The sequence below is a fragment of the Phyllostomus discolor genome, chromosome 9 (assembly GCF_004126475.2).
Source record: "Phyllostomus discolor isolate MPI-MPIP mPhyDis1 chromosome 9, mPhyDis1.pri.v3, whole genome shotgun sequence".
In the NCBI taxonomy this organism is placed as follows: Eukaryota; Metazoa; Chordata; class Mammalia; order Chiroptera; family Phyllostomidae; genus Phyllostomus; species Phyllostomus discolor.
This window is the reverse complement of record NC_040911.2, coordinates 11,101,709-11,112,881: the sequence shown is the minus strand read 5'-3', so window position 1 is coordinate 11,112,881 and position 11,173 is coordinate 11,101,709. Positions and strand designations below refer to the sequence as shown.

The 11,173-nt window shown below is 53.1% G+C and overlaps 1 protein-coding gene across 1 annotated transcript in view; it reads right to left on the bottom strand.

Moving 5' to 3' along the window:
- Positions 1-9,225: 9,225 nt before the first annotated feature.
- Positions 9,226-11,173, bottom strand: part of ALPK2 (alpha kinase 2) — a 94,555-nt gene continuing 92,607 nt past the window's right edge. The window contains exon 13 of the mRNA XM_028523540.2: positions 9,226-10,012. Within this exon, the coding sequence (XP_028379341.1) occupies positions 9,796-10,012 (217 nt within the window). The 3' untranslated portion in view covers positions 9,226-9,795. The remainder of the gene's footprint in view (positions 10,013-11,173) is intronic.

The window sequence follows — 11,173 nt, the reverse complement described above, 5'->3', positions numbered from 1 at the left end:
GAGAGAAACATCAATGTGCAGTTGCTGGGGGCCATGGCCTGCAACCTAGGCATGTGCCCTGACTGGGAATCGAACCTGCGACACTGACAAGAGACTTCTTACACACACACACACACACACACACACACACACAAGCCAGGGCTGGGATCTCCCTTTTCTCCTGAAATGAGCGACCTGGTAATCCAGCACTCACTCTCCCCATGTGATACTGCCCCCAAGTGGTAGGATGTGTCCCTGCACAGCAAAACCTCTAGTCCCAAAGGATTTCCCCATTTGTTTGCTACCTCAGTGTTCCAAACCGATTGTGTTAAGAGCTTCCCCGACAGCAGAATTCAACTTTAATTTTGATAAAGTTTCTGAAGTCTTGAGAGGCAGAGGGAGAGGAGGGAAGAGGTGGTTTCCACTGGGTGTCCGCTGACCCATTAAGTGCACCAGACAAGAACTGGTCTTGTTGTACCTGGAGAGCGAGCCCCTCCCCTGTCACTCGCTCGCCTGGCACAGTCAGCCCGTCAGGAGCTGGTTCGAGGCCTGCTCACGGTCAAGGCTGCCTGTCTTCCACGCAGCACATCCCGTCTTGCTTTCTGCTCGGATTCCCGTCGCAGCTGGATGCGAAGAAGTCGGAGGTCACCTCCTACGGCGGGGATGTGCCAGCCACCCCCCGTATTCAGTCTCTCTCGCTGGGCATGAACAACTGCCCCCCTAGATAAAGATTGTTCCGGTCCCTCCCAGGTCTCCACAAGAGCTCGGGCTACCGCAGGTCCTCGGCTCAGCGATTAGAGCCGTACCCTGGGCTGAACAAACTATGGAAAGGACCCCTAAAGGTGCTCCAGAGGACGTGGCTACAGATCACCACCCCCAAAGGTAGGCGATGTGTTGGGAAATTGTGATGGCGGGAAGCATGGTTTTCCTGGATTATCTCAGGTAACCCATTCCTGCAACAATATTTGGTAAGCACCCAGTATGTGCAAAACACTGAGCTGGGGACAGTTTTCTGGAAGAGACGCCACACAGTACAGGGACAGGACTCACGTCACGGGGGAGGTCCCAAACGGTCACAAGGTAAGGCCTCATGGAACGTGGTAGGTAGTCAGGACTCGTGGGCGAGCCACAGACGGGGGTAGCTGGTCCCTCCCAGGGCCGCAGTCATAAGTCAAGCCTCTACCGTTGGCTCGCCTTTCTGCCCCTCCAGCTGTCGTAACTGTCCCCTTCCTCACCTACTGTTTCTGCCCGCCTGGAACCACTGCTTTCTCCTCTCTTCTGGGAGCTGGGATCTCATGGCCCTGACTACTTGATGGCCTTTGCTTGCCTGCCTTCTTTGGGTGTCTTTTCAGTTTCTTCATGTGCTACCGAGCGACTTCCTCCCTCCCCATATCTCAGTTTGGACCCCGAAGCCAGGGAACTGATGGTCTCAGGTAAACTCTGAGTTGCCCTTGGAGCAGAGCTCTCTCTCCAGGCCACGCCAGAGGCTGCCCGTCAGCCCCCGGGGCAGGATAAACGAAGAGGGTGTCTCTGTCTCAGCCCTGATCCCGTGGTGGCTTTGCGATAAATGCTTGTAGGATGAATGAATGCTTGGTAAAGCCAAGAATTTTGTGTATGTCTCCGGGCCAGGCCCCCACTCATTGGACCATGAGTCAGTATTTTGTTTTAGCAGATATCTGTCTTGTTGCAATGATGTAGCTGATGGTCTCTGTCACCCACTGGCCTCTTTTCCTGCCGAACAGCTGGTCTCTAATCATCTGAGATCGGGTCTGTGGGTATCAGGCCAGATGTCAGCCTGAAACGCTGCAGCTGCTCTCGTCCTCAGGACAGACGCCTCACCCCCGGGTCCCGGGGTGGGACCAGGGCGATTCTTCTACTCCTGAAACCAACCAACAGTGGCCCTTCATGCTGAGATGCTTTTTCCCTAGGGGGAGGGTCCCGAGCTGTCATCCAGTCCCCAGGAGGGCACTCAGCCCTCAGGAGGCCGAGGAGCTCATATGTCAAGCTCTCCGGTGAGAGCTACGGACCCCCCATGAGCTGCCCTCTGCTCCCCAGTGTGTTGTGAGGGATGCTCGTGTCCCAGGGATTCTGCTGGTGCCACTGCGATGGTCTCTTAGCCTCTCTGGAAGGCTCCTCCCTTCTGCCTCAGTCTGAGACCTTGTCAACAAATCACCAGGCTCCTCTCTGGACAGTGGGCTCCCCAGTGGCTGCTCTGCAGGAGTTTTTTCCTTGCAAGCAGTGAGACGTGTGGGCTGAGCACCATCCAATGCCCCACCCCCGCCACTACCAGTCAAGCCGGGGACCAGAGAAACTCTTCTGGGAAGAGCCAGGTTTTGGCAGAATGGCTTAACAGGAGCTTCTTTGTGAAGGAAAGGACACAAGAGGCTGGAGGCAAAAAAAAAAAAAAAACACCCCGGCTACAGCTGTGGCCCCCAACCGGCAACACCGTCACGTCACCGCACAGGGGCTTGTTAGAAGTGCAAATCCTCTGGCCCACGCCAGACCCATTAAAGTGGAAACTGGGGCTGCGGAGACACCCTGTGTTTTAACGAGCCCTCCGGGCGCTTCTGATGAACCGCAGAGCTGCAGACCTGGTCCACTGCGGGGCTCATTAGCGTGTGATGAGAGAGCAGCCGAGAGAATCGACCAGCCAATGACTCGACCTCAGCTGCACGTTGGAGTCCCATTAGAATCACCCCGAGAGCCATAAAAATCCCCAGCCCGGCCGTGCCCCAGGCCAGTTACACAGGGATCTCAGAGGGGGACCCGGCATTGACATTTTTAACAGCACAGAAGGTCACTTTAATGTGCAGCCAAAACTGAGCTCCACTGCAGAAAATGAAGGTATTTGCAAGATGCTCAATTTTGAATGCCTGCGAGAGCTTTATTTTTAAATAGGAACGATTTACATAAAAGAATATATCAAGTAGCTTAGACAAAATAAAGCTTTAATTTTCTTTAAAAATTTAAGAGGTAAAGAGCCAAGGACTGGGGCAGCAGCTCTCCTCGGATCCTTCTTTAGCCACTCAGATCCTCCTTGGTATCCAGTCTGTCCTGTCCTCATGGTCACAATATCACTACTAGAGCTCCGGCTCTCAAGTTTGTGTCCCAGGAAGGAAAAACTTGAAGGATGAAGGGAAAATAAGGTAGTTGCTCTCTCACTCAATCCCTGTTAAAGAGCACACCTGGAAGCCCCAGCTGGAGGTTCTGCTTCGATCCCATTGGTCAGAACTGTGGCACCGGACTACCCGCAGCTGCAAGGGAGCCTGGGAAGAGCAGTATTATAACCAGGCACCTGAAGTGGGGTCTGTTTCTAAAGAAGAAGGGGGAAAGGACATTGGGAGAGAGAACGAGTCTTACTACAACATCACAGCGTACATTTCTCTCTCTTCCTCGCGTGAACTGTTTTGGTCGTGGGGAGGCAGAGACGCAATGTTGCAGTAAGAATGGGAAAAAGAGCGGAAAACAAAGTATAGTTTTTACGGCAACTCTCTCTCCCCCAAAAGGCTTTTCACTGTCAAGGGCGAAGCAGGACAGAGGGACGGGGAGGCATGCAGGGGCAGGAGCAGCTTGGAGCGTGGGGGAGGAGAGGGCCAAGCACCCTGGTGTCTGAAGTTCCCTCGTCTTCAGCCAAGGTTAGGAGTGAATGGGCAGGTTGGTGAGGGAGGGGCCCCTCAGACAGCACCTCTGAGAGAGATCTAGAAGATAAGAAGGAGAGAGCCAAGGGAAGTAGTGTCTAGAAAAATACCTATTGAGAGGTAAAAATTGAAGGGATTATTTCAACAGTTCAGAGAAAGGTTCCTCATTTGCCTTTTAAAGGGGCGGGAGTGGCGTTTCTTCCTTATCTCCAGCCTGGCTTGGAGGTGACTGACCAGGGTGCAGGGCCAGGCCCGTGGAAGCCCTCCGCCCAGTGGTGCGGTGAGTGCTTGGTCTGATGTATGGGTTTGCTGTAACACAGCCGTGCAAACAATAGTAAAGACTGCACCCACCTTCGAGACCGCGTCGTGAGCAAGGTGGGTAACTACAGACTCAAATGATGACAAAGCAGACGACCTCCCGGGAAGCCTCAGCAGTGCCCAGTGTGCCCGTTACCAAGGGCAACCTTCCCTGTGGTCTGCGGATTCTGAGCAGTGAGCAGGGCTCCCTGCAAACCGTGGCCCCCACCGCGGAAGCGCCCCCACCCGATGGAGACGGCAGGAGTTCCCCACCTCGGCCAGGCGCTGCCCGTCCTGCCACCCCTCCTGGCTGGAGTGACCTGAGGCGGGGCTGGCCCCTGCCCCGCAAAGGAGCCCTGGAGAAGCTGCCTGGACAGGGAAGCTTCCAGATGCTGGAATGGAACGACCTAGTGTGGTTTCTGTGTTGCTTTTGCTTCTGCTTGCCAGCCGAGGGTCACTCCGGGCTCCCCATGGCTGGCTCCTGAGCCCTGCTTCGACACGGTGTCTTTCTGGTTCCCCCACGGCTGCTCCTGCTTGCTGGCCCAGAGATGTCCCACATGCCCTCGGCTCCTCCAACCCGCCTCCTTCCCGGGGCAAGCACTACGCTCCCCAGCACCTTCTAAAGCCACAAACAACAAGCCCGGATCTCTGCCCAACTAGCAAAGCCCCTGCCTCTACCACGCCCCCAGCCTGCTCTTCCCTCCTTCTGCGACGAAAGTGCCCCCCTCCCCCCGCCTTGCCAGGTGAGCCTGCTTGCTGTCGCCCAGAGATGGTCTTCCCCTGCCTGCTTCTGAGCCTCGGCTCTGGACACCCTCCCTGTGGAGGGACCTTTCTTTCTTCCCTCTGCTGAGCATCGTCAACTTTTATGTCCTTCTCCAAGTTCACCTCTTGCAAAAAGGTGGGGAATGGAAAGAGAACCGGGAGCTGCAAGGGCAAGAGGTCAGAGCCGCACACAGCCACAGGCAGCATGGAGATAGGGCAGGAGGGTGTGTCAGCGCCGCTGGACCGGGTTCTGGCCAGAGGGCCCCTTGGTGCCTGAAAGGGAGAGTTTTTAAGGGACGTGCGGCCAGATTATTAAAACTCCGATAATCTAGACTGGGGGTGGGGATGGGGACGCTGGGGTTAACAGAGAGAGGCCCATAAAACAAGGTGAAATGACTTGAAAACTGAACCCTGGAAAATACCTATTACATAAATCCATTGTACGACACAATTTCTTCTCATTTTACTTTTATCTTAATATCGGCAATGGGGGAAAATATAGTTCATGCATCCTTGTAGGTCATTTCAGGTGATATTTTATTGTATTACTTTCCCTGGTGAATAGTAAAATGATTTCCGAAGCTCACCCCTCTGTTTTGAATGAGATGCAGATATTTATAGATCAATAGGGGTGGACAGGGATCGATCCAACAGAAACTTATGAAGCATCTACTATGTTCCAGGCACTTCTACATGTTGGAGACACATCAGGAAATAAGTGAGGTCAAGGTCTCCATCCTCACAGAGCTCTCCTTCTAATGGGGGAGAGGGGCACTAAACACAGCAAGTCACCCGTGTCGGGGGTTACAGCTGGCGTGAGCGGGGGGGGGGGGGGGGGCATCTAGGAGGGAAGGAACACAGCCTACAAGGTGGTGTTGGGATTTGAAATCAGTGGTCAGTCAGGGGACAATTTGCTCAGTTCGGATGTGGGGGTTCATACCATGGGAGGGCTGGGCAGGGAAAAAGCAGCCCCAGGAAACTGATAAGACACTAAGGAAAGAGGCCCTGGCTAGTGTGGCTTGGTGGATTGTGTGCAGGCTCAAAGCATCGCCAGTTCGAGTCCCAGTCAGGGCACGTGCCTGGGTTTTGGGCCTGGTCCCCAGTAGGGGGCGCATGAGAGGTAACCACGCATTGATGTTTCCCTCTCTGTCTCCCTCCCTTCCCCTCTCTGTAAAAATAAATAAATAAGATATTTTTAAGAAGAGACACTAAGGAAAGAATTGTGGACGACATTGCTGGGAAAAAGCCACTGCCTTATCATCATGTAGACATGGTAGAAAAAGTGGAAGTGATGAGAGGGAGAGGGAGGTGAGATATCCCATTCGAATTGCTTCTAATGCTTCTGGGCCCTGAAACGGAAGCACACAGACTGGCTTTTCTTGATTACATCTGATCAAGAGCGTGATTTTATTGGGCAGAGGGGTCGGGGGTGGGGGTGGGGGGAGCCCCTGCAATGATCCCTACCTGGGACCATTTGGGCCTCTCATGAAAAACCGAATTTAAAAAATTCTTGATCTAGTGGGAACATTAGAACCTGTACATATCTGCTTGTCACATCATAAAGTTGAAACCTGGCTCTGGCTGGTGTGGCTCAGTTGGTTGGAGAATCATCAGTAACCCAAAGGGTCGAAGGTTCAGTTCCCGGTCAGGACACATGTCTGGGTTGCAGGTTTGGTCCCCAGCCAGGGCACGTACAAAAGGCAGCCGATAGACGTTTCTGTCTCGCATCAATGTTTCTCTCTCTCTCCCCCTCCCTTCCCCTCTCTCTAAAGTCAATAAACATGTCCTCAGGTGAAGATTTAAAAAAAAAAAAGTTGAAACCCGTGCTCACGTGACCACACAGGTGAACCTGGCATCCGTCTTGCCCTTTGACCTTGATGTAAGTTTCAGAACCAAGAAGCTCTCCAAGCGGCTCAGAGCTGCTGGAGCAGAGCTGGAACGAGTCCGCTCAGGGCCGGGAGGCAGGTAAGGTTTTTGAGTCTCTTTGATTTTTTTTTTAACTATTTAAGCCTAAGTGGCATCTGCAGATCTAAACAGGGCAGGGGGGAGGGGAGGGAGAAATGCCAGGCTGTCCACTCCCGCACACGAGGCCCAGCCCAGCAGAACACACCCGAGGGACACCAGCCAGAACCGGGCCGTGGCAGGCTCCCCCCACCTGCAGCCAGTCACCTGCACGCCCGACATGCACACTCAACACGGTATGCACCGGTTTAGAAAAGAGAGCGCTTTATCATTAGAAGTCATTGCTACTTCTCCGGACACTCTTCTCCATGAGAATCTCTCACAACCCTTTGCTAGTACGAGGCGCGTCGGAAGCACGGCTGGAGAGGCGCAGGCGCGGTGAGGTCGCCTGAAGTGTTAATGCGAGCAGGCCATCCACTGTCCGTAATTAGACTCCGGGGAACGCGATGCCCACTGGCGGGAGCTCACCACGTCCCTGCTGGTCTCATCAGCGATAAAGCTGCTGTTGAAAACATGGGCTCCTTGTAATCACGTGTGCGTTGATTTTGTCATCTGCCCTCGCCGCCCCGCCCCGCCGCCCAGAGCTCCACTGTGAGCCCTTCAGGAAACGGAGCACGTCTGTGTATGACCAGCCTGCAGGCACCAGCTACAAAATCCCCAGCGGGACCCACCAGGCCGTCCTAGCTCAGCCCGGGAGGGGTGCTCCTTGTGTTTCCAGAATCCCGACACCCCACGCTCAGCAGACCAACGGGGAAATCAATAGAAAGTGGATGTGGGCCTTTCTGAGACCCCAGCACAGTACCTGTGGTGTGAGGGCTCACCACACACTCGTTAACCGACTGCAAGGAAAGAGCCATTCAGCTCTGAGCGGAAGGTCGGGGTGTAGGTGGCCAGCTAGGTGGCCACACACCCCACAGAGGGATTCCCAGGAGCCACGGCTGGGCCAGGTCCCACTGCGGTGCCCCTTCTGTCCCTGGTGCTCCGAGTGCTTTTAAGCAGCTGAGATCAGATTACGACAATCAATAAGGGCACTCAGGGGGAATCTAAGCATCCACGGGAGGAGGAAGGGGCAGCTCCGTGGAAGAGAGGCGCCCCATGCCGGAGCAGAGACTCCTGTCCCTTCCAGGGTCTCCCCAAGGTGAAATTCAAAGCCACTCAGAGGGAAAGGGTTACAGGGTGACTTTGACTCTTCATTTTGCCCTTTTCTAGAATTTAAAAAAATTGCTTGTGTTGTTATTATTTTTATAATTACAATTGTTACTAAAGAAAATACCCTAGTCTGTTGAAAGGCCTCTGATCATGTGTGTGTGTGTGTGTAAACTGTATATTTTATTTATGTGCATAGACAGGGTGGAACAAAAGTAGGTTACAGTTGTTTATATGGAGAATAATGCAATAATTAATAAATAATGATACAAGCAAAAACTGCTTCATGTACTCATAACTGTTAACCTACTTCTGCCCCACCCTGTTTACACTAATTCTAATCAAAATGTGCCCTGCGCCTTTTTGCTCTTGTGGAACTCTCTAGAATTTCACTGCTACACACATCTGTAGGACCTTTATGGGGAAAGCAGGCTGCAGGCTGCCTCATAGAAAAATGAGCACTTGGTACTTTGCAGCCGGGGAGATCACTTCGAAAGAAAGGCTGGAGATGGCAGATTTCCTGAAAATAGTATCTGAGAGTTTCTGAAGTATCTGAGTATCTGAAGAGTTTCCTCCTTCAATCCCTTTTCCAAACAAAACATCCCACCGACGTTCTCTCTTTTGCCAAAAACCCCGGTGCCTGAGAAGAACAGTGTTTTCGGCAGAAGCCGGGAGCCCTCTGTGATGCCCGGGCCCCTCCCCTCATGAGAGGCTGGCTGTGCTGTCTGTGGCGAGTGCAGCTCGGGGCGGGATTCACGGAGCAGAACTGAGAAGCGGCAGGGTGCTGCCTCCAGCAGACTGGGGTCTGGACCAGGTGTGGCCACTCCCCTCGACACTTCAACACCCTGCTACCCATGGTCTCGGCACCCCGCTGAGTGCGGCCCCTGGCCATACCAGGCCGGAGTCTGTATTGTCACAAGATCCAGGTGATTTATGGGCGCTTTGAACTTGAGAAGCATTGATCACGCTGCTCAGAGGAGGCCTAACCATCCTTTGAAATACGATCAGGGAGTAGCTGAAATCATCTTAAGAAACAGCCAACCATCTGCAAAGGCTCCATACTCCGGGATTCCAACTCTATGACATTCTGGAAAAAGCAAAGCTCTGGAGGCAGTCAAGCAAGGACTGGTGGTTGCCAGGGCTTTAGGGGGAGGGCTGACTAGGAGGGGCCTGCGGAATGAATTTGGGGCAGTGAAACCGTTCTGTGTGATGCTGTTACGGAGGACACATGCCATTAGGTGCGTGTCAAAACCCAGGGAGTGTGCAGCACGGTGACCCCCAGATGTAAACTTGGGACTTCGACTCATCAAAAAAACACAGATGCAAATACGTCTTGCTCCACTAAGCATATTTGCAAATCACTAAATCACCAACCCAGGGGAACGTAGCATCGGGCATCAGTTCTACAGAACCAGGGTCTGCTCATCTATGTGTCTCAGGCTTTTTGTTTAAATATGAATTTAATGAAACAGAACATCATAACTGGGTGTGTGAGTAATGACAGGAAGTGGCCTCGTGTTCCAAAAAGCCACCGCCAGCCACAATAGCACATTTGACACTAGTGGGATAGATGGACCTGATACAGGGATCCGTATCTTCTGTTCACGTAGCAGCTGGACGTGTATAGAAATCTCCAGGCGAGGAATGGGAGCAGGGAGGATTTGGGCTGTGGACAGACCCTGCTCGGCACCACGTCCTGGACAACACAGCCACGTGCCAAATACACACATCGACACATAAGGCGAGGGCGGTAAACATGCTGCAGGCGTGTACAAAGACAGACAGTCCTCGAGGCCGACCCTGGACGCAGTCCCTCCCTAAGTCTGGTCGCAAACCCTGCTCCCGGGCACTGCCATGGAGACAGCAGACGCCGGCTTCGGAAGCAGCGGGGAACTCGGGCTGTCGCAGCCCTCTCTGCGGCCCCGTGCTCTCTCCGGAGTTGTCCGACGCCCACCCACACACCAACCACGTGCTGCTCGCGGCACCCCTTCATTCCCTCGGGGGGTGCTAGCTAGGTCTTCTTTTCTGCCGGGGTCCCAGACGCCGCCTTCTTTGCCGTCGTGGAGTTGGGCTGACTTTTGCTTTTCGGGACGCTCGGCTTCTTCTGTTTCTGGTTGTTGTTCTGAAGCGATTTCAGCCCCAGCATTTTACAATACTTGTTGCACTGGTGCAGCGCTTTGAACTGATCGATGAAGGTCATGGAACAGTTGCCTTTGAATCCTTTGTACCTGTGGGAGGAAACAAGAGTGTTTGAAAACGGGACCCTTCACCGGTTTTCAAAGAATCTTTGAGGGGAGAAACTAATGGCGTATGGAAATGGATGTATTCCCACTTTCGGCAAGAACGGCCCAGTGGTTGACACCACTATTGACAGAGAAAGCCAACCCCGTGGAATTAAGTAAAGGCGAAGAAGAGCCCTTGGTCAGGATCTACGAGTACGCAGGTGCTGGGTGGGGACAGGTGGAGACAACTGTCCTCTTCCTCTTAGTCACAGTGACCAGTGCTGGACCATCTTGATAAACATTAGAAGGTCTCTTGGTGATCTGAAAGACACCCCTTTCACCCTGAGGTTCTGAAGAAAGCTTCTAGAGCTTTGGTGCTGGACAAAATTATTTAGTGTAGACTCTTTAGTTTACCATTGAGCGAATTCAGGCTGTAAGGCTGTGGGACCAGCCTAAGAAAACCAAGCAAGTTGGTGGGAGAGAGAAGATTGGGATGCAGCCCCCCAAGTCTCCCTCCGGCAGCAGAGGTCTCTCTTGTGACACCCCACCTTGGCCACAGGAGCAGGGGACTCTGGGCCTTGGACTCTGGCAGGCTCTAGGAGGGACCATGCGGGCCTCCTGCTTGGGAGTAGGCTGAGGGGCTGTCCCTTTTGGCTGGGACATTTAATAAACTGTAAATGACTGTCTTCACACCCCAAACAGGTGGGTGAGTGTCCACCTTGAATGGACAAGCCCCCAAGTCTCCCGCCCACCCACAGATGAACAAGATCCATCAAGAAAGCTGGCTGAAGGGTGGTGGAGAGGAAGAAAGGATGTCCTGGCTGGTGTGGCTCAGTGGATTCAGTGCCAGCCTGCAAACCAAAGGATCACTGATTCAATTCTCAGTCAGGGTATATGCCTGGGTTGCAGCCCAGTTCCCCAGTAGGGGGCGCACTTGAGGCAACCACACATAGATGTCTCTCTCTCCCTTGCACTCCCTAAAAATAAATTTAAAAAGCTGGGTTTTTTTTAAGAGCTCTACCCCTGGGAGTCCACAGTCCATTTTCTTATTTAAAAAAAAAAAACAGTTCCATTTGTAAAAGTCAAGCCCCCTTGTTGAAGGAAAAGTCAGCCCGGGACAGGAGTTGAACCTAGCTGGGTGATAAAATTGTGCTGCCAACTGTCACC